Source organism: Centruroides vittatus, unplaced genomic scaffold (assembly GCF_030686945.1).
Source record: "Centruroides vittatus isolate TY-2023 unplaced genomic scaffold, ASM3068694v2 contig_18, whole genome shotgun sequence".
NCBI lineage: Eukaryota > Metazoa > Arthropoda > Arachnida > Scorpiones > Buthidae > Centruroides > Centruroides vittatus.
Genome location: NW_027121101.1, coordinates 2,610,098 through 2,634,208, shown reverse-complemented (window position 1 = coordinate 2,634,208; position 24,111 = coordinate 2,610,098). Strand labels below are relative to the sequence as shown.

General features: G+C 33.9%; 2 protein-coding genes across 4 annotated transcripts in view; one reads left to right on the top strand and one right to left on the bottom strand.

The window, feature by feature from the left end:
- Positions 1–24,111, top strand: part of LOC136969559 (uncharacterized) — a 122,915-nt gene that overhangs the window by 76,908 nt on the left and 21,896 nt on the right. The gene's annotated exons all lie outside the window — the stretch shown is intronic.
- Positions 1–24,111, bottom strand: part of LOC136969550 (kinesin-like protein CG14535) — a 30,654-nt gene that overhangs the window by 4,167 nt on the left and 2,376 nt on the right. For 2 of the 3 annotated variants that reach the window (XM_067263760.1, XM_067263762.1), the window contains 9 exons: positions 19,753–19,894; positions 14,670–15,010; positions 6,357–6,522; positions 3,568–3,762; positions 3,388–3,481; positions 2,712–2,909; positions 1,984–2,133; positions 1,011–1,097; positions 312–468 (listed from right to left, as the gene is read on the bottom strand). In XM_067263760.1, the coding sequence (XP_067119861.1) occupies positions 312–468; positions 1,011–1,097; positions 1,984–2,133; positions 2,712–2,909; positions 3,388–3,481; positions 3,568–3,762; positions 6,357–6,522; positions 14,670–15,010; positions 19,753–19,894 (1,530 nt within the window). Of the gene's footprint in view, positions 1–311; positions 469–1,010; positions 1,098–1,983; positions 2,134–2,711; positions 2,910–3,387; positions 3,482–3,567; positions 3,763–6,356; positions 6,523–14,669; positions 15,011–19,752; positions 19,895–21,992; positions 22,521–24,111 lie in introns of those variants that run through there. The other variant, XM_067263761.1, reaches the window with a different exon arrangement.

Here is a 24,111-nt window from a genome sequence, read left to right as displayed (position 1 = left end):
GATTTTTTGAATCGAAACGTCACTTAAGTACGAGATGAGTGATTGTTACCGCAAAATGTATCCATCCCTTACCACTCACCATAGCGAAGAATAATTAGGTGTTCGAGGATAATGCTTCTCTTCTCCCACATAACTTCCTTTTTATCCAATTATAAGTTTTTCTTTTTCCCGATTTTTTACTCCATTTATCTATTTAATAGCGCTCTGGCATTCGTTCAAAACTTACAAAAGCGTGTTCGAATGCCGAATGTAGATAAAGATCTCGAAACTTAGCCAAATAAAGCTTTTGTGAAACTGTTGAATTAACTTACTTGTAAGGCACATGTTTCTGTCCATTAAATAAAGCTAAAATAACGTTTCCAAGAGCGGAAAGAGACAAACAAGCTCCGGAAGTGGCATCTCTCCCTTTGCTCTGCTTCTCGCAGCTTCCCAAGTCCAATAAATGCAAACGACTTCGACCTCCCACCACTGAAAAGAAAATTTGAATAAAAACATTATATAAATTTATAATTATGCTAGAGAATAGTGATTAGAAATTTTCCATTTGTGTTGTGACTCGTCTAAAAATGTGGAATTATGACTATATCCGTATGTAATTGTTTAAAAACGACAGAAGTTATGCCAAGAGATAATTCTGCCAGTAAAGTTAGGTAAATCTTAATGAGTATCGTTTTGAAACACTAATGAAATCAATCAAAGACAGCTGTGACCAAACTTATTCATTTTAACGCTCTGTATATTTAAGCAGCTCCAAACTTGCTTGTAATTACCATCAGGAGTCTTTTAAAACTTTGCTGGAATTTCTTTGATTTGATTAAATAATCCTGGATTCGTCAGTTCAAGCATTATAACTCCATCAGTGTTTTATGAGTTTCCTTTTTCTTCTATGACTGATTCTTTTATTTTATTACTTTTTTACCATTGTTACTGACATCGTATGCTAGATTTATGGCAGCTTTACTTATCTCGAATTATATAAATTAAAGCTTGAAAGAGTCAAATCCACTTACCTCCTCCTTTTGTTCCCTTCTCCACTCTGTACTGGTACACATGCAAAGTGAACAAAAAATGAGAGTTTCTACTCTCTTCTTCGCACTCTAAACGCATAAAAAATTCTTAAATTTAAAAATAATAATCTGTATAAAACACGCTCATTTTTATTTTACATAACACAATTTTAAAAAAGTAAATTGTATCCAAGTTTTATCTTTAAAAAATTAACTATAATTTTTAATTTTAAAAATTTACGATTTTGTAATTACTTACCAGCGAAAAAAAATAAACCAAACTACGTATTAAAAACCATATTTTCCGACAGACAATCGATACTTTTTTCTAGTTTAAGAGAATTTATGAAAAATTGCTCGTTTTTCTTATTACCGAATAAAGCTATTTTCTCCTGTAAAGCTCTCTTTCCCTCACAGCAAAGCTATCATGCAGGAAAAACCACCCACTCTCTTTAAAAACGCTTAATTTCATTTCTTATCTGCTGTTGTCAGATTTATCTTAAGTAGGCAAATGTAATCGAATGAATTTGCCAAATCTGTTGCCATATTTATAAAGTAAAATACAGATTGACTACGTTGTGAAAAATAGGATTTTTATAAGATCGAATTTCAACTGGGAATCTAGAAAAATATCGTTTTAGAAATACTTTTAAAGTTTATTCTATTCAAACTTTGCCTATTGGAGTCTTTATAAAACAAGATTATAAAACGTCAACTTTATCTAATTCAAAACTAGTCACTATTTTGTAAAAAAAGAGACGTGGAAAGAAAGCTTTAAGAGATAAAAAATAATCAGGTGTAGCTAGTTTAAGAATAAGACAGGAAAACAATATTAAGAGACAAAAGACTATATAAAATCGATAAGGAACATCTGGGCATATCAAATAGAGTCAAATGTAAAAGTAGTGAGAGGAAAAGAACGTAAAAAAGGATATTTTCTAGATAAAAGAAATATAAGTAACCGTTTCGGACTTACCTGTGGATCTGGCGGAGAGTGCTGCATCCAATAAATAAGCCGCTTTTTCTGCATTTGGAGCTCGCAACTCACTTTGGTTCATCAACTGCGAGCCAAATATAGGATCTTCTCTTAAGTACACCCCTGGCGAAGTGCAATTCCCTTCTCCACCTAGGGGAAATATTTGTACAGCTCTATATATCGATTGCAACCAATTGGTTAACCCTTAAGTCTAGACACAAGCACAGCACTTCGATTTCCTTTAGCTAAACTGTCAGAAATAGGAGGAGACAAACATCCACGTCCGTCAGACATTGCTACATTGTATAGTATATGCGGTCGATGCCTATAGAAGGGGAGAGTCCGATACCAGTTTGTGGCTCGTGTCTGCCATCGCGCTTACAGTTGCTGCAAAATTCATTGATTTGTCCCTCACAATACTCAAAATTGATGAAATTGCAATGTAACTGTTATTTTTTTTACCGTTGAGCGGAATCTATACATAGATCGACACAAATAAATTAGATAGATCCATTATAGAAAGTTTTAAACCTCGATAATCGCTCGTTTGCCGACAGTTAGAGCTGCAATTTATCGATTTTTTCTAAACTTAATCCTTAACATTTACAGTCAACACTAGAAGAAATGAGTATCAACGGCCGAGTAGGACTGTTCAATCAATTAACGTTATAGAAAAGTTCTTTGATGCGTTAAAGGAATGACATTCAAGACGGTAAATAAGAACTAACCTGCAACATAATCCGATAAAAGATCTCTTAAAGTCTCTTGTCTTCCCGAAACTTCCACTGCAGAAACACGAACCGAAAATCTGGCTCCTGTTTTTTGTTTATGCTCGTTAATTAACTTAAATAACCAACTTATTGCGCAAGGAATCACTCCCAGTTCCTGAACGGAATCGCTCCTTCCCAACATGGTGTACGTCTTACCTACAAAACACAAGTAAGAAAGTAAAAGTATTAATATAAACACTTCTAATGCATCTTCCGAAAGTTTATATTCGGGTTACTACTTTAGTTCCAGATTGTTGGAGAAAGTTGGCAATGTGAAGGAAGTGAATCAGACATCCGTGAGATGGGATACAGTCCAGTGGTCAAGGAGGAGAAGAGACATATTTCTCTTTTTTTGGGATCTTTTCAATGGAAAACTATCGATAAATGTGTCCTGTAACTCAAGACCTGTTTCGTTCATTGACAGAATTATGGAGGATATACCAGTTGGTGGTGAGAAAGATACTGTTATATATTTATCTACTAACAGATACTCCACGATATCTTCAATCCGAAGATATTGCTTCGATTTTTCTTCCGACAACCCGACTCTGCTTTTGACGTAATTTACGAGGTGAAAAGTTTTGTCGCATCACTCCAGGGGTAAAATTATAGAATGCTCAGATTATATTTATACCTAGCTTAGGGTAGCCATAGACGAAAAGACATCCATCGTTTCCATTTACAACAGACTGGACCACATCCGTCAGAGAATTGCTGCACATCTCCGCCTAGTAAAGATATAAAATCGGTTATAGAAGTCGATAAAGTACGGTTAACTTTCATTATTGAGAAAAAAAAACAACATAAATGCAACCTGTGTATCGTCTTGGGAGAAAACTGCATCGAATGCAAACATTTTAGGTGCAGAAACTCCGGCTCTTCTCTCGACAGGAGTAGAAGTGCCGCAACTCAGCGGATCGTAGACTGTCACCTGCTTCTTTCTACTGTCTATGGTTAAGAAACTGTCGCTACTTTCACTAGTCGGGCATAAACGAAGCATAACTTTAACCTAATAAAACAAAAATAGTGTAATTTGCAATGTAGGAATCGGCTACACGAGTTAGAGTATAATCATTTTAATCGAATCGAGTGTTTACACCGCTCTTCGGGCCTCTTCCAACGGAGAAAACAATGCAAATTGACTTTTTAATTAACACAGTTTCTTACGTTCATCCCGAAAGGATTAATAAATGCTACGGAATGACGTTAAATGTTTGAACAATGGAGAATCGTGTGCTTATTAGCTTATTTATTGACACGCTTATTCCCGTCACGCATTTATAATAGTAAAAGATAGTGAAATGATTTTTATAGTTAGCTAGAAAGCGAAAATTTCTCCAAGTGATCGTATGCGGCGTGAATGGGGGGAGGAAACAATCGGGAGACAAGTGGTGACATCTATGAAAGCTTAGAAAAAGTAGCGAAGTGAAAGCATAAGCTATAAATTCTCTTATCTGTAAGGCTGTCGACGCTAAACTCGCCGACAGCGGAAAGTATTCCGAAGGCAATAAATCTAGTGGAGCTAGAAATGAAACCGAAACGGCAAATCTGACGCATCGAGTAGATTAAGGCAAACCAAATGACGAATCTTGACGTAGATCTATACATTAGAAGGTTAACATTGTTCGTATACATCGATCGACCGCTGCTGCCTGGCACAACAACTTTCGTGTGTTAGTTGAAAGAGATGTGACGAGAATAAATTTGTATCGCTGGATGATTTTAATAAGTTAAAAGACGTTATGGTCGATACGACCGTACACACACATAGATCTTTTTCTTTTTTTTTCCTGCTTCCAACGCTTTCGTGTCGAATTTATTGGCGCGTTTTAAGACAATCGACGTAAAGTTTATATCGTAATTGATCAATTAAGGCCATGTGAGGGATGAAGTGTGTCGAAGGTCGCGGCTATGAGGCATCACTCACGTCGTTCGTTTACGAACAAACTGGTAGATAGAGAAGAGACGGATCACGTGTTCGCTAGCGAACATTACGGGAAGGAATTGTTCTATTTTTCTGTTCAATGTAGCAAAACGTAGTGAAGATTTAATCTGGTGATAGCGGCAGTTTAGCCATAAAAACGGAAGGCAACAAAAGTAAAGTTACGTCACGCTACGTGAACATTACGTCACAGGCTACCTTACTACGCGATGGCTCGGGGGGATGAGAGGAATGGAGAATAACCAATAAAATGCCTTCCTCCGCGATGACGTCCGATATTAAGTGACGGGTATTCATTTTTTGATGATATTTTTTTCGGTCGAAAGCTGTTTGAAAAAGATCTCAATAAAACATCTAAGGATTTACATAAAAATTTATGGTTTATCATAAAATTTCGATCCGACTTTATGAAGTTGTTCCCGAGTCGGCATTCTCTGGCGACACAGGACAGTAGACGGAGCACATTAAGAAAAAGATAGCAGAAGAAATACTTTAGTGTTATTACAGCTACAAGTCTAAGGGGAACGGAAAAAAAACAAGGCCCAATTCAGCGAGTTGAACATGTTTACCTAGAAACTGCATGCATAATAACTCCATCCAGATGGCTATCTGCATAGCTGATACTGTATTTTTGCTTTAATGCATCGAAACTTTTAAGGAAAAACAAGTATTACTTAACTGCCTACACTCAACAATTTTGAAGTAAGCTAATAGAATTTCCAGATTTTCTGTACAGTTGGATTTCCATTTTCGAGCCGACAAATAAGAATTATTTTTATTTATTTATTTATATCTCTTCGGAAATAAACTGAGATATAACGGGGGAGAAAACAGTAGAAACTCTCCATGTATCGCTTTATAGAAAGCACCTATCGATTTCGTAAATTCAAAATTACCCAATCCCTTGCGTGGATTTTAAATATTTAAATTTAAAAATCATATCGGACAATTTCGGAATAATCGTTTATATAAAACGAATTCTAAATGAGTTTCGGAAATTTAAAACTAATCAATCAAAGTTCGTTCGTTCGAAAATTTTAAACTATGTAGATACATCTCATTGGTTAATTTAAATGTTTGAAATTACTATACGTAAAATGACGTATCAACAACGTATTAATTTCAAAAATTTAAATAAACCAATCAAGAATGAGCAATTAGATATCAAATTACTAAACTATTATATGTAAATTTCAAAAGTTTAAATTAATCAATCACGTAAAAGATTATAAAAGTTCGTTTTTAACGATTTCAAAAATTTAAATTAACAAATAACGACTTTCCGCTTGGAAAAAAAAAAAAAAACGTATAAACAGAGCTTATTTCACCTATTTTTAAAATAAGTTTTCGTAGAATTTCTTTATATTAACAAATTATATATATTTTTTAGTAAAAAGAACATTAATTTATAGGGGTAGAAACCACTTTAGACCCGTAAAAAATTCCCAGTTTTGCCCTTCTGGTCTTGCATATAAATATAGATAAGTATACACGTAGAAGGTTAGACTCGATGCGTTTTTAATTGTGCGCGTCTATTTAATAAATAAAACATAATAAATATTAAATACGATGTATTATAAATATACTATTTATTAAAATAAAATAAAAAAAACCAATTCAATTAATGTGGCTAAGTGCATGTAAAACCATGACTAAACTACCTTTCCTATTCCGGTATCCTTCTTGTTCACGACACGTAATAGAACGGGAGGTGCAGGTGGTGGAGAAACACGCAAAATCTCATGGAACCTAGTTCGAAACTGCGCTTCACCCATACCTTGCATGTGCCTTTTCTTCTTCGAAGACAAGTTGAGTCTTTGGGCAGCCCTGAGGACAGGATAAAGTAAAAGGAAACGCATTTTAGAAATACGACAAGAAAAAAAAAACAAAACATGGTTCTGAATATCTAAACTAATTTATATTAAAATTCTTGAGCTAGTATGTGGTTCGATATATATATGTAAGGCCTGTCAGAGTGGCGTGTAGCGAGTAGATATTCCATCACAGAACGGTATTAAATTTAAATCAAGGCAAGGCTGACCATCTTATGTAATCAATATACCGTAAAGGACAGATGGTCGAGACGTAAGCAGCTTCAAGAATCCAATAGCTTCAAAACTATTTTCTGATAGCCTAGGGCATTTTCAAAACAATATATCAGATGTTTAGATTCGAAAATATGACATTGTTATTCTTATACGTCACTCTATTACTAAAGATATTTTATTTATTGAGTTCGAACACAATTTCACCCTTAGTTTGATAGGAGAAATTTTTATTTTTTTTTACAAAAAGAAAAGAAAAAAATAAATAAAACGCTGTTTCTCCTCTTCTTCTTTCTTCGGTTACCATGTCGAAATTCTTTTGTTCTTCTCTTTCTCCCTCTGTTAAAAACTTTCTATTAAATGACGGACGAGATTTTTGCAGAAATTTATTTATTTTTTGTCTTGTAAATTGATTTTTTTAAAGAAATTCCCGTTTTATTATCCGTTAAATAATAATTTTGATATTGTTCGCCTTCCACTCAATTCTCTGTCAAATTTTATATTAATTAAACGTTAGTTGCTCTTCCTCTTCCAACGAGAAGAGATTTCTTTCGTAACTTTCTACTAAAATTTTGATTTTTTTAAATGAAAAAAATAACATAATTAATAGAAATTTTAACTGTTAATGCCATTGTTTATACTTCTATCGGATCTTTAATTCTTTTCGTTGTAAATAAGAACGATTTTGTATTGTTAACGATCAGATTAGACAAGGTTTGTTTCTCATTAAATTCTCTTATTTATATTCAATTTACGAAGAGAAATTTCTCTAATGAAAATGTAAACAAAATCATTCACTAATAACAGAAATTATTCATGGAATTTAACTTTAATTTTTCTCTTAATATCATTACGTTATCAATTGAATTAGTGTCGACTTCAATAACCCGTGTAGCTCTTTTTTTTTTCATTTATTTGTTCGATTTTCCTCTTATCCCTTTAAAAATTCCCCAATTATACTATTACAAAATAGTTTAAATGTACCGAAATTAATTGCCATTAAATTAAAATATGAATTTTCTGTAAATTCGAGGCCATAAATTTGAATAGAAGAGATGAAAGAGTCGGATGCGGTTATCATTTTTCTGATAAACTTCACGCTAGAAATTGTAGGCGAGTTAGAAAAATATGGCGATCAAAAGAAATAATTGAAAGTAAAGAATCTGTTAAGACATTACAGTTAATGGCATCTAAGAGAACAAGGCTTTCCATTAGGCTATCTTGCTGGTAGAAGAATGCTATCTACCTTAAAGTCCAGCCAGTCGCTAATGAAGGATGGAGACACTTCACTTCTTCAAATAACTGCTACAGAACTCGATTAACAGAAAGAAAATCTTCTTTTTAGGGAAATTTCGGTATAGAACGATTACCTAGTTGTTAACTTGAGCGTAGTTAAAAGTTATCAGCGTCATTACGAGCGTTTAAATTCGAAACGACTTAAAAACTAATTTGTTCATTAATCAACATTAAGGAAGCCTGAGGACGACACGAAAAGGGGGAAGAAACTATTATGTCATCTGATAAGTTGTCCCGTTTAAGCACCGCCATAATTTCGTTTTTATTGTTTTGCTTACAAGCGAAAAATGTCGTTTTTTTTTATTTAAAAAAAAAAAAACCCAACTTTTTCTTTTACTTACTTCTTCCATTTTACGAAAATCTAAATCCTCCTCAACGAAGTTAGATTGATTAGAGGGGAATGGCCGACCAGTTGCTCTTACAGGCTGGTTTTTTTCCCCCCTTCTTTATAGAGGAGGAAATTCTGCAGAAATGCTTAAAAATATGGCGCTCGAATGAAAAAAAAATCTTAATAAAGGTTGAAATTTGCTTTCTGTTTGGGGCAGACAAAGACAGACACGGTGAAAGGATCCTGAAAAAAAGAGACGTGACACTTATCTTATCCCGCTAATAGAATCGATCGCTGTCGTGTCTCGTGATATATTCACACAGCCTTAGTGTCACGTTCTTCTGTCAATCTGACAGAGGGACAGCTGTTCTAATTAGTCCTATCTCGAGCCGCAAGAAGATGCTTTATCGCTCCGATTCTGTCTGCCACAAAAGTAAAGAAGAGAAAACTTTACAAGAATTGATATTTTTCATCGGTTTTAAACGAAAATTATCAGCAAGTTTACAGTTTTATAACGAAGGTGACATAAAATATTTCGTCGTAAATTAAGTATTTTATTTCTCATTCATAGTTAAAATGCGTTAAGGTAAAGGGCGTGTCGTTCTTGGCGTCGATCAGAGACTGGAAGACCTTTAAAAAAGCTGTTACGAAGGTTATCCCCCGTTTTTATGACTGGAAAATTTTTATTTAAATCATGTTTTTAATGTTCTACTACAAGGAATATTAAGCTTTATTTTTTAATATTTTAAGCACAAACTGTAAATTTTTTCATCGTTTCTCGTAAACAGCTGTGCTTTTATTCACGCTCTGCCTATTTATGTGGGTGGATCCGCTTCATACAAAAGAGCGCTAAACAATGGCAAATATGAAAATCGCAGCGATAAAAAAATATATATGAATATCTTCGATTTATTTTAATCGTATTCATAATTCTCAAGTCCTCATTCATTCATAATTTATTAGACCCGTTCTCAATTTCAAAGTCTGTAGTCATTCATAACTTTTTTTAAACAGGTGATCTCATTCGTGATTTTAATATTATGAAGTCGTTCGTATTTTATTTTAGAATTATCTCATTGGTTATTTTAAAAATTCAATTTTTTAAATTTACGATCGCATTCCTCGTAAACCCAACTCGTGTTCTTACAATTGTTTTCAAGGTTAGAACATTCATAAATTTAATAACTCAACTCGATTGTAGCTTTGAACTCATTCATAATGTTTTAAATATAGAATTTATTAACAAAAGATCTGTATATTTTTAAAATTTGAATCAAATTCCATTGTAAAACGTCGTCTCTTACGATTTTAAAGGTTATAAACTCCACTCCTAATTAAATAATTTGGAAAAAATCCACTCACTAACAGGAGTTAAAACTTAACTAGAAGTCGAATTCGCTTACAATATAATGTAAGGCTCTGTACAAGTTTATGTCGAAAGTATTTGTTCTACATAAATACAACTACTTAACATGCCAATCAACAAAAGTTGCATCGGTTTGTTTGTCGAGCACTTCTAGTCGGATCCTATCCAAATTCAATACGTTTAACATTGTCGAGTCTAGCTGCAGACCACGAGGTAAAAAAGTGACAGATAAACGTTGTAACTTTTTAAGAATTCTCCGGCCGTAAACTCGATTCAAATCGATTGGCTTATCTGAGGAAGGGATTAAGAACTTCATCTCTTTCTACCCGATCACTCATTAGCGCTTTATATCGACGATAAGAAAGTTACAAGATTAAGGGCCGACATTCATCCTGGAGGGGATTAGATTGTCGAAACTGAAGTTATAATTACCGAGATTGCTTAAACTCTGGCCATTTATCACATTCAAGTTTGAAAGTAGCATTTAAATTATAATTTCTTGTCTTCCGAGTCAATGACAGGAATATAACCTAGTTTGTTCGGCTCGGGTAATTAGCGAGACAACAAAATACGAGCAAGATGTGATGTTACAGATAATGCTGACAACTAACAATAGATTAGGAGTGGTTCAAGAGGTTAGACTCATTTCTACGTTGCTTCGAGTTATGCCCCCTCGACTTCGTGTCGTTAATTTGATGAAAAATGAACATATTTTTGCGCTGATTTATTCACACAATTCAAACGTTTCGATGACATCAGCCTTTGTCCTTTTCCTCCCTTTCTTTTTCGAAAGAAAATGCCCCGAGGATGGCAAATTAAACGAGTGGAATATTGTAATGTTTTTAGATTTAGAAGAATCAACAGGGAAACGTAAAGAGGGAAAAAAAACTGTAATAATACGAATGACACGAACTAGAGTAGGATTTGTGCTTATACAAGTAAATACCTTTACTGGATTTTGTGTTGGTGAGTAGAGGACCATCTTATAGACTATTCCTAAGCTCCTTACAGGTTCTCAAAGAAAGCCTTAACGTCATTGATCCAATGTGGAAGAAAATGGGGGTAAAATAAAATAAAAAAAATAAAATATATATATATATATATAAAGAGAGAAGCTAGCAGCAATTTTCTCTGATATCTTTTAAAACGTCATAAAGTAGATGTTGGATGGGTGGTAATCAATACGTGCTTGGAGACCGCTCATCCAAGCCACAGACTCGAGATGTTACTTTAAGACTTTAAATGGCCCTCACTTGCTATTGATACACAAGTAGACTGTTTTTCATTCAATAATTAATAACTTTGCTAGCAGCTATAAGGCATCCTCAACTCTTACAAGTGCTGGACGTCTGCGTGTGCGGTTAATCCCGATTGTAGTTTGCTATTTTCTGCACAGATTAAAAATGTTTTAAAGAAAATATAACGCTTATAGATCTCTAGAAGAGGGGAGGAAAAAGTTATCGATCTGTTCGTCTTTTTTCGCTCCTTAAAAAAAAGAAATAAAACTGAACTCTCGCTAGCAATTGTTATTTCGAGAAAGGTAACTTACTTTAGACAAATGATATTCTGTCGCAGGCTCGTTATTCATCAGGTAGTTCGTGTGACATTATAAATTCATTTTTCACCTCCCTTTCGTGAAAATTTCGACTAAGAACCTTCGAGGCAAGTTGAAGAAGTTTGTATTAAAAGTTTGCACAACCCTTAAGTAAAAATCTATTACCTGCAGAGTGTAATATTCGTAACTTAGGCGAACATAGGCGAGGAAACATTACAAGTTGAGTAAAATAGGAAAAGAAAAAAAATTGGGGGAAAATATTTTTCCATTTTTCTTTACACTCCATTGAATAGTGCGTGAGGCGAATATGCTTAATGGTTTTTTTTTCTTCTTCTTCTTTTAACAAAAATATATTGAAGGTAGCCAATTCGTGAATGCGTACAATTTGCTAAAACGTTATCTTCTTGAGTAATGGAATGCGTGTTTATAAATATTTCGAAAATCTCGTTTAGGAAACAAATATTCCCTGCAAACATAGGGAAAAAACTATCTATATACTTTAAAGATTTTACTTTAATCTTATTAGAAATTTGCGCTAGGGAGGTCGTGAAACCCATACAAGAAGCGCTCGACAGTGGATAGTAATTTGATTTAGCGTTGTTAACGCTCGACAAAAGTGTCGATTGGTGACGTAACGATCAACTAAAGCCTTGGGCATTGGTGGCAAAACATTGAGTAATTTCCTGGTACATTCTAGCTGATTTACAATGTACACGAAGCGTAGAGATTAATGAGAATGGACCCCTTGGACTTAGTCAGCTCATCAGGCATTCCAACATGGTCGATGCCAGTTCATTAAAGTCGATGCGCAGCTCTGTAAGGAGCGCTTTGCTAAAGATAAGTTTATTGTAAACTTTCTCTAAATCATCTCACTCTGATCTATTAAACTGTGGATTTTTATACGCTTCGAGAACATTACGGCATCATTAAAAAGATTTTTTGCGAATCTTGAATGGCGTATGACGAAAAATCGAACAAAACAGAGATAAACAACCATTAACCCACTGACTAATTGAGTCTGCAATGAAGGGATTTTCACTCTTCTACAAGAATTAGGTCGATTCTTCTTCTTATTATTGTTATATAAAAAAACTTAAAGTTAAAAAATTATTATTATTATTATTATTTTCTATGGCTTTGGGCAAACCTTCCAGCTTAAAGATAAAAAAAAGAGAGAGAAAGAGAGATTTGTCTGAGGAAAGAATCAATGAAAATTCCGACGGAGGGAGATCTATAAGAGATCAATGATACAAGATAGAGAGAGACACATCATGTTGGCATGCTACTCAAACAATGTCGTCACACAGGATGATTCTTTAGATTCTGCGTCACCCTTCTCTCTCTCTCGCTCTCTCTGTTGTATGGGGAGGAAGATGCTCCTTGTTATGCCTAGGGAAAAATATCCTAACTGCTCTATAGAATGTCCGCACTTCAAAAGAGACTCACGTTTTCTATGGAAGAAACGTATTTTAACTGCAGAAAAAAAAAAGTTCTTTTGCTCTCAAATAACAGAAAAATACATCTTTTTTGAATAGAAATAGAAACTATTATATTACAATAAAGAAATTATTGTCACAAAAACTATTCTATTACAATATGTAAATAAATGTGATATAAATGTGCCTTTTATTATGTGTAACATGAGAGAATTAAGTAATTTTTCTCTTATTATTATTATTTTTTTAACTAATTCGAAACAATACCTTTGTTCTTGATACAAAAAGCCTTGCATAGATAGACTAACAGATAATCTTACACGAAATAACAGAAGAATGACTGTTTTCGAACATGATCTATGAAACATTTTAAAAGTATGTAAATGGCTTTAAAATTCTCAAATATTATAAAAATTTTCAACTTAAAAAATGAATCCTTTGAATAATGGCATTGCCCCGAAATGCAGAAAAAAGAAATCATATAATAGGAACAATGCTTCCTTTCACTATCAGATGATTTTGTATCTAGAAAAACAAGATATAGCTGGACATTCTGCTTACACATCTACAGATAAGGTTAATACAACCTCCTTTGCGGTTACAGAATACAGTACATTAGCTGGTAGCCTATCATTAACCAATGCCTTTCAAGAAACGAATGGGTATTAAAGTAAGTTGTCGGTTCACATGCAGCCAAGTGTAAGATCCATTGGCAAATTTGCCAATTCGCCTAGAAATTCTCTTAAAAAAAACTCATATAGCAAAATTAGAATTTGTGGACCAAGTTAAAACGGAACAACTAACGTTTAATAATCCGATAATTATTATTTATAAAGCATTTTTATGTCGAGGAGAAAAATTGGAGAGGTCGAAGTACCGGATTAAAAACACCCGAGTGGCAAAAGGTACTTGGAAGACGGGGATAAATCTCTGGAAATACGACAAGTAGAGGTATCAAAAAATTTAATTAGTATTAATTTGAAGGAATATTTTAGCTAGCAATCCATAAGATCATCGGTCCAATTTACATTCTTGATGTTTCTGGAGGTTAATTAAATTTATTGATCAATTAAACATGGGAAGAAATGCCGGTAAAAATATTTAGATGTGATCTAATTAATTGGCCACAAGCTAGAGCAATGGAGTAGGCAGAGACAAGCAATCTATCAATATAAACTCTGCTGTAGTGCTGAAGAAACCTCCCGGGGTGTATACCTTGGTGTGATGGATGTATTGACGATATCATTAAGCTTTAATACCCAAGGCTAGATTGCCTGGTAAGCAATTCGGGGGATTTTTAATGTTCTCACAAAACTAACTTTCTCAAAAAAGTTATTTTTTAATGTGTTATTTGCTTAATTGAATCTGGTAATGACAACCTAATTGCGACCGATAATTAAACGTCTGTCGACGAAAACAATCCACGAATTAAAAATTATATATATATATATATATTTATTTATATGTGTCTTTATGTTTTTTTTTTAATGTACTCTTTTAGGAGCAACATTTTTTTATTTATTTTTCAATTGTATTTTATTCTCTTGTCAGGTAAAGAGCGGGAAACTTTCCCAATTAATTTTGTGACAAGTCTTGAGATGTTTACCGACGTGAGTTGCAATTCTATTATTCGTCTTGCTGCTTAAATCTTTGATAGATGTTCGAGTTGGAAGGGGGAAAAAATGTAGTGTTTAAGTAAAGGGAAACTCGATATACAAAAGCGAAATAATCGCATAATTGTGTATGAATTTAAAGGAATATATGGTGGGTTGGGTCGTGTTATTATCAAGAGACTAAGATGGATGGTTCATTGTTGCGGTCTATCTGGAATCAAAGATTACTCTCGATGTCATATTTTATTTACGCGTATAGCTGCCATTAAAATGCTATTCGGTGATCAATGTTGTACACGCTTAAAGTCCCGCTATATGGCCTACTAATGACTTACCTGGCAAAGAACGAAGCAGCGGCCGATGGTTGCGTGAGAGCGTAACCCGTGGTGCAGGGAGAACTGTATGAAGTACTTTGAATCATAGAATGATGAGAATAGCCACTGAATGATAATGAATGAGGGAAGGGATTTCGCGAAGACACGCCGTGCAGATAAGTAGCCGTGGTGGGAATTTCTTGATGAGGTAAACCCTGAACTGCTTGATACATCTGGGCCAAGTTGTGTTCTTGTAGCACTTTCTGAGTAATGCCCGTCATGGTCGTCGTCGGGTTGGACATATGGCCGTACGAATACCTTGGTAGCTCTCGAATAGGACTCAAGCTATAGGTGGAGAACGTCTGCAAGAGAATAAAAAAAGAGCATCGTTTAGATTAGTTCGAGTTTCTAAAGAGATTTAAATTGATGTAATACGCCCAGAAACTCACTTTATCCAGTACTTAACTCAGACAAATGGACGATTTTTAACAAAACCGAGATGTGTAATCGCTCCATCGAACTCTTTCTGGCCAAATTGATGTCATTGATGCCGAACCATTATTGGCTTTTCTCCAAGAATTCGGAAATCATTTTGGTAGAATCAATAAAGAAGCATGCAATTGTAACACGATAAGGGACTATAATTACTGAGAACGAAAGCGGCGCAAGATAATGGAAGAATTAAGTGAATAGAAACGACTCCTTTTGTCTCCTAGATAATCGTATGATTTATCCACTGCGGGCGGATTGACCGGAACTGGAGTGGACTGCATGCTGCGATGCCCATTATGCTGTCAGATGAGTGAGTATGTGCTGCAAGAACCCATTGTGACTCTGTAAATCATGCCTCTCGAAGGATTATATCAATTCCGGTCATTTTGTGGCAGACGGATCGTTTACCGACTTTCCAGTTCGTCTGGAGGTGCCACCCATTTTGTAGCTGTAGCCCTTATTATAAATAAACGCGCTACCGTGCAACCAGCAAGACTTGTAGTTACACGTACCGATGCTGCATCTCCCATTAAAAGTGTTCGGAAGTGGAAGAAGACGGAGGCGACTGACCAGTGAGTAATTAATTTATTTTAATTAAAATCTGTCTCGAAGAAGATCGTTAATAAAAGTTTTACCATTAGTACGAGTTAACCAATCGCGCACCAATCGAAAATTGAGTACTATTGTGATATATTCAGGAGTATTCGGACGAACAATGTACAGTGTCAAGTGCAGATGGTAGCCCTCTGGCTAAAGATGACATCAGCTCGGGGCTACACGTTGTTATGACAATTACAATAGACCTGTCACCATTTTGCGCAATGTCATCGAGACAGTAAAATCGCTTCATCTTTTTCTATTCTATATTTTTAATTATGGTACCGTGATTGAATTTTTATTCGTTCTGACTCCTATCACTAAACGTATGTAACTCTCTTTAACGGAGCTAAACATCGGTTTGTCTGTCGTGAAACTCGGTGAAGAAACCCCTCCAGCATCTGATTTAAAACGCAAACTTATCGATGTAAAACTAGTTTAAATGCCACAAGCCGACGACGATGATTTCAAACCGTTAACATCTTATGAAATTTCATAGAATTTAGAATCTATGTCACAGTACAATGTTCTATTCTTGTTTTGTTTAAAGCCATAGGACGTAATTATAATCACACGTAACAGTGAGTTCACTGTATCTTCTCTGCTGATAAATTTTCAATTAGGAAGCCGATTGAAGTTTTAATCATTGTGTTTTCTTCCTGCACGCGTACACTACCTAATACAACTAGTTACAGGACTGGAATTTATAAAATTTCCGGAGATCCCTTGCAATATAGTTCTTAACAACGTAAAATTAAATGTCACAAACTGGTAGCGATCGATGACGCTGCAAACTGTAAACGTTTTATTAAAGCAAATATAATACAATTTTCCAAAAATTCGGGCATGATCTGACTATTTAACGTTCTATATCAGAGTTACCAACGCGTCATAAAGTGGCACGCCATCAATTAAAGTCCACAACACACGCCATAAATCATATTACAAATACATATATATGTGTGTGTGTGTGTATATATATATATATATATGTATTACTGTTCGCGTGTTAGTTTGTACAAGACGCTCATTTACAATATATACGATAGGATATACAATGAGAGCATTGTACATAGAAACATCACAGGGGTGGATAGATATATTAAATATTCAAACAGCTGTTTGCAAACTGCTTAAATGATTATATGATGATCGGCTTGTAAAATGAAACATATTTTATTGGCATATTTTAATATAAATTCGACTTTATTACTTAATTAAAATTTATTATTAAATATATTATTTGAAATGAAAGGATCCTAAACGTATCTATATAATAACTTAATATATAGTTTAAAAATTAAAAAGGATTTTTATATAATAAAAATTGGAGGAAAACTGTTGATAAAATAATACAGGAAGTCAATATGAGATGATGGTACGGTGCCAGCTTATGGATAAAGCTTAAGTTGCTATAAAATGAAAACTTTATGTGTCTGCTACCTGCTGACACTCTACTAGAGTTTCGTGCAGAGGTGACTGCTCTTCATATCTGGCAGAAGGGAATCATCAACTTTTCAGCGTGCGGCTATCACGATGCAATCTCGAGAATACTTACTCCTACGATAAGGCCGGCCGTTATGTTAGTAAGAAATGGTTCAGGTGCGGCATTGGTCGGGAAAATACTACTATTTTTTTTTTTATTTCTCCGAATCAACCGATGCTAAAGTTGGTTTCGGCGGTTTTACGGAGCTTTAAAGCTTGGCGTTAATGCTAAAAGTGCTTTCGGTTTCATAACTCACTAAAATCCGAAACAAGAGATACTGGCCATTTTTCAACGGCTAGATAATCTCACTTCTCTAGTAGTTATTATAGGGATAACGAAAAAATATAGCTTTTCTATATTTATTTACCGAAATTCAACAGGGTTTTTCTTTCTCTCCTCTTAGATAAAATATGATCAGAGATGCGTGAATGCGAAGGAAAGATCCTGGCCAAAAAGAAGGTATGTGAAATCAGTCTGCCGGACAACACAACTTTGTCCAGCTGTCAACGACAACTGATAGAATACAAATGGGGCTAGACCAGTCTACCTCATACATCAATGTCTGTAGAACCCTTTTATTACCGAATTTTCTGACGTTTCAACCCATCGGAGAAAGAATTGAATGAATAGGTAAAAAACCCTTTACTTTACTTGACGTTGGAACGGGTTGGGTGCGGTTTTTTTCAATCGATTTTTTTATAGAGATTCGAAATATTACCCCTATAATGATGTATCTCTACCGTAAGGATTTCTATTTGATTTTTTTTTCTTCCACTTCAAATCCAGATGTCCATACAAAATTCAACAAAGAAACAAGATGGATACTTTTGATCTTTTCAGCGTTGACGTGTCCGGTATGGCCGCTTGGTACCATTCAAAAATTCTCACAAGGCAAAAAATAATGGAGCATTAAAAATCCTGTAAAATAAATATTAACAAATACCAAATTTCTCTCTTTTTCTGCCGAGAAACTTCACTTAAAGTACAAACCTATTCACAATTGATAAGAAGATTTTATTCGTTTAACGCATCAACATATCCCTAGAGTTCACTACTAAACAAAATAAATATTTAATGAAGACGACGTCAATTTTGATTAAGTTGTTTGTGAACACGGAAATTTGCTAAACCCTATAAAAATAAAGCAAATAGAATGTATAATTTAATTAAGCATTTACTGAATTTCGTATTCCATTTCATAATTAATTATCCGATTTTTATGTCTTCTTATTTTTATGCTTCGATCGAAGTGAAGAACAGAGCAAGAAAACTCTAAAATTCTGGCCATAGATAGCAGAGAAAACACATTTTATATATATACACATACATACACACATAAACAATCTCATATCTTTTCTATATATATATCAACCTCACGATACGAGGGTTTTCTAGATTTCTAGAGGTGTAAATTTTTATATATTCAACCCTTTATAGGTTAGCAAGCTGTTTGAAGGTGTGATGTATAAGAAAATTTTCAAATTCAAAGTCTTGTAAAAATTCACAGCTGCATGATAAAGTATTGGGTGAATTTGATTCGGCTTCCCCCCTATTGGAAACAAGGCAGTAAAGAGATTTAGACGAGAGACCGAGGGTGATATTTTTACGATCGAAACGGAGATGAAAGTCGAAGCTTAGAGTAAGAAACCCAAAATTTCATAAACAGTAGAAACTCATAATCACAGTCATTAAAATTGTAATAGGGAGGGTGGTTGGCTGTCATAGACTCATAACTCAGTTCAATGCTGGATATCAACCTCTTGCAGACGTTACACTGTGGTGGCGATAAAACTCGTAATCATTAGATACAAGACCACACCTAATTAAAAGTCCCCTTTTTAAACTTTTTTTAAACTATTCGTCTATTTACGATATCTTCTAAATATTTTTTAATGTCTTGTTTTTAACGTTTCGAGTCGCTTTTATTAAAATATATCGAACTCTTTCCACTTTTGATGCATGTACGACCTCAGAAATACTTCGATTCTGAATCGTTTCTTTTACAAAACAAAGTTTGAAATATCTTAATCACGTGTAATCCGAGTGAACTTAACAGACACGTCGATCTGCTGTTTGTCATAAGTTCTTTTTAATGTGGCAAAACCATTCTTTGCTCCTTGCGGTCTCCTGAGAATATAAACTAACAAAAGGGCACTAACTTTGGCGTATTCTGGTTTGTCCTTGAAATTCCTAATTTTTTCCGTATCCTGGAGAAGACATATTCTTAATTGGAAGGTAAATATTTAGTTTGGGTATATTTATAAAATAGTTTGTTATCGCGAAACACTTCCCCTGAAGAGTATAATTTTCCGAGACCTTTCGAGTGAGAAAGTGCCATTGTGCCCTTTGTATACAGAATTAAACTGAACCGTATCTTATCTGTACAACTTTTAATAAAATATTTATATAAATTAAATATATTGTTAATATATATATATATATATATATATATATATATATATATATATATTTCGAAATGAATACTATTAATTAACTTAATTAACACGAGATGTACTGTACAGTACGTACCTGATTTCCTGCGGGCTGCATCCAAGTTTTAATATTCTGTTCTAAATATTGCTGGGCCTGTTGTGCTAAAGGATAAGGTACTGACGTAGGAGGAGATGCTGCAGATAATCCAGATCCAACCACTTTACTAGGTCTAGGCATTCTAGAAAATATAAAATCAAAAACTTCGGATAAGATCATTAATGACTTCTGAAGAGAAAAAAGTTGAAAGAATTTGACACACGTTGTCACGTCAATCGGTTTGACATCTGCTATAGAAACGTTCAGAAAATAATACCAAAGTGCTTTTTTTTTCAATAAACTTTTTAAAGCTTACCTTCGCAGTAAAAATTTTAAGCAACAAAAAATTAACTAATCGCTAAACTGAGACGATATTATTATATATACATTCAATGTAGAGTTTTAAACAGGAAATTCGTGCGTATAACGCCTTTTTCTTTCCCATACTTTCTCTCCCCTTGGTTTCACACCTGTAAACTCGGACCACCTGTATCATGGATCAGTGAATCCCAAAGAATAAGTATTCCAACGACCTGCTGATAAGGCACATGAGTCCTTTCCTTCGGAGATGTTATTTTGGCCACATGGTGCTAACGGAAACGTCTTTCATTAACTCTTTTTTTGATATATAAATGCGAAAAAACTTTAATGACCGAAGCGAGTTTTAAAAATAAGTGAAAAGAATTTAAGACCCGATTACACGAAAAGAAAAAATTTAAAACTAAGCAGTGGAGTTTCCAGAGCTCTTAAACAAACTTCCAGCTGATGTACCAAAGCGTTGCAAACTGCCATTAAAGCTTGATTCATTTAGTAAGTTCGCCAACAACACACAGAAAAAAATTAACTTAGTATAGAATAAAAAATGTCTAACGATGCTAGAAAGTCGTTAAGAAGCACCTCGGGGACCACAACTTACTGGTGGGGATGTTCTAACACCCCTTTTGTACCAGACACGACTGCTCAAGTGGTGACACGGAGAACCTTTCGAAATTAAATTTATGCATCATCAGGGTTGAAAAATGATTCACGGCTCATAATTGCCTCATTCTTTCCCAGTGCAGAAACGTAATGAAAAATCGCTAATAAAATCTTACTCGATTGATTTTAAAGTGATTAACAGGTGACATACTTAATACTCTGAACTTCGGTACATTTTATTTTAATATTTATGAATCCAAGTGGAATATTCCGCCCAAACATTCCTCACAGTTTGGATTCGGACGTACCCAAACTCCACCCAATCTCTGATAATTCCATCTCGCTCGCATTCAATTTTAATAATGTTATTCAAAGTTATGCGCAACATAAAAGTGACAAAAGCCAAGCTTCCCAGCTTTCTGAATGATTCTCAAAATAAAACAAACTTTGCATAGAGAAGGGAAGGGAAAGAAACGCCGAACAAAATGAATACTCAGCTGTTGTTGCATCGCGGCCCTAGACAATACCGCATGTAAATCACAATTATTCCAACAAGGACCATTCGAGTTCAAGGACTTTTCGTGCTTCTAAACAGTTAAAATTGATGAGAATCAAATTATACACATTGAATATACAACTTGTTCACACAACGAATCGATGGTTCAATCGCTATTTTTATAAAAATAAATATTAAATTATTAAACTGTATAACAAAAAATAACATTTATCCGGGATAAAAGCAAATTATTAATACTTATTCGTGCATAAAAATTATTAATAACATATTTATAAATTGAATTTGTTAGAAAAGTTAAAAATTCAAATCTTATCCAATCAAATCACTTCGTATCTAAACGATCCGATTGGATTAAATTATTCAAAACTTTAGCTTACATTTATTCAATTACACCTTAATGATAAAATATTAGTTTATAAAATATACGAAAGTTTTTTTTTAAAAAGTTAAGCTTTTAAATATTTAAAGAGTTATTTAATGTTTAAATACTGAAGAAAAATTGAATGTTTACTATCGCTCCACACCCTCTGGTGAGAAATTAATGAATTATAAATGTCAAAAATGAAAAATTTTCTGGAGATAATTAATTAACGCTGGCACCAGGTAAAAATAATGATTTTAAAAATGCGGAATTATTAAATCTTCGAAAATTCTCTATTTAAAACTAAATAAATTCCTGGCATGCAAATTAAAGCTTTTATTTAAAAAAAAAAAAAAGTGCACGGACATTAGCGAAAGAATTTAAATTTCTGGAAAAAATAAACTTTTTTCTGAAGTGAAAAAAAGCAAAACAAATATTATTTACCTTGACGTTGTTTAAGTTTCGAGTTGGATTGCAAATGAGGGGAAAAAAATCAATCAGACGAGGTCACGTGACGTGTACCTGGTCAATCCACCTGCCCCCTTGGGGATCTGCATCCGACTTTGTTCGGCTCGGATCGGCCACTGCCTGACATTCTCCGACTGCGCTTCTCTTCTGCTACGCTACATAGGCGACACCAACGGCGGTGACGTCACCGAGGCCATTCTGCCATTTTCTCTTTTCGACGCGATAAAAATTCACAAAACTTTTACTTCACTTTTTACGGATTTAACTCGAGTTTTTTTTTTTTTTTTACTTTAAAGGGGAGAAAAAGAGAGAGATGGAAAAGCGCGAAAGATTTGGTTTTGAAAGGATAACTATGTCACATCCCATCAAACATTTAAAGTTAGAGCGCCGAAAGCACTACAATAAGTCGGTAGCACAATCAATTTGACAGCAAATCACGTCAAAGAAAAAATTCAACTAGGGGAAAAAAAATAATTTAAGAGCAATTTTCTGAGAAAGACATGATGTTTTTCCCCCCTTGCTTTTTCTTTTTCTTTTTTTTTTTTTTTTTTTTTTTTTTTTTTGATTGACGGGTTTAAAAATCTAATATCTTGGCTTTGAAAGACGATCTTTATTGGTTCCTTTTTGACTCATCTTAAGAATGATTCCTTCAGTCATTACTCCATGCTACTTATTTATTGAAATACTTATCAACTATAATTTATTTTATTGAATTATGTAAGAATTTATTTTCTTTTTTAAATAAATTTTTAATCATATTTTCGTTTTACGAATGTACTCAATCAAACAATCGCTAGTTTCGAATACATTTCTCACGAGAGAATCGAATACAATTAAGCTCCGTACTTCCGGTGCAATAAATATTTACGTCAACCCTCTAATAATTTAAAACATCTTCAAGCTAATTATACAGAAATTAAATAAATAAGTAATTTTTTTTAAGTTTTAATAAATAAAAAATAATTATTTACAATATTAAATTATAGAACGGAGGGGAGAACACGGTCGACATACCATTTCTAACTGGCGCCATCTGTGAGATAAGCACTAAACTTATCAGTCTACATTTGTTTAAAAACAAAAAAAAACCCCTCAAAAATTCCTCTTTGCAAACAGAAAACACATAAGAATACAGTGAAAGGAAATTCCTTCAATTCAAACAATAACATGGCGTGTCTATAACAATTTGTAGACAATGATTGATGGACTTTCTATATCCTCCCATTAATGGACGTCATGACACCAGAACCCTTCATAACCCCACTAAAACACGCACATCCTACCAATCAAAATCGGTCATTAGATGCGCAAGAGATGAGGAAATCAAGACATTTGAGGATGCGGGGTGTCGAAGCATTCCTTTAACTCCTCTCTTATCGCCGGACTAATCACTCCTACGCTTACATTACCTGTCGGAATTAGTTTTATCCATACACCACTGCATGCGATGATTATATTGATAGACGATCATTATCCATTGTTCCTTAAGAACTATTGTATGTTAATATTCCATTTATACTAATAAACTTAATGCCAGAGGGCTGTAACCTTAAGCGACCTTAGCTTTCGGGAGCGATACTACTATACAGTTTCCATATTTCGTTTTTTAAATATGTATGCTGTATCGAGCAAGATTAAATTTAAAAAAAATATATCAACACAATAGACAGAGATATATTTAAATTTTTTTTTTATCTCTTTACATCGTATCTAATCTTCATTGGAATCTACAGAAGAAAAAAAAACAAACCACCTTAAATTCTACTTTATATTTCCGGAAACTCTGAAAACGATCTGATAAGTTTAAAAACATTTATCAAAATATTTTCCTCTTATAGAAGCCCTGAAGGTGCGGTAAATTCTTTTAAATGTTTTAATTAATTAAATTCTAACCAAGTGAAGATGAAGATGAAGATGACGATGATAAAAGATGGAAAAGGTATGGAAAAAGTGAAGATGAAGATGAAGATGACGATGATAAAACATGGAAAAGGTATGAAAAAAGTGAAGATTTTTGCGAATTTGTTTGAATGTTTTAGTGAAATTATTTCCTGTTTAAAGTATTCAACAATTTGTTAAATATTCATTTATATTT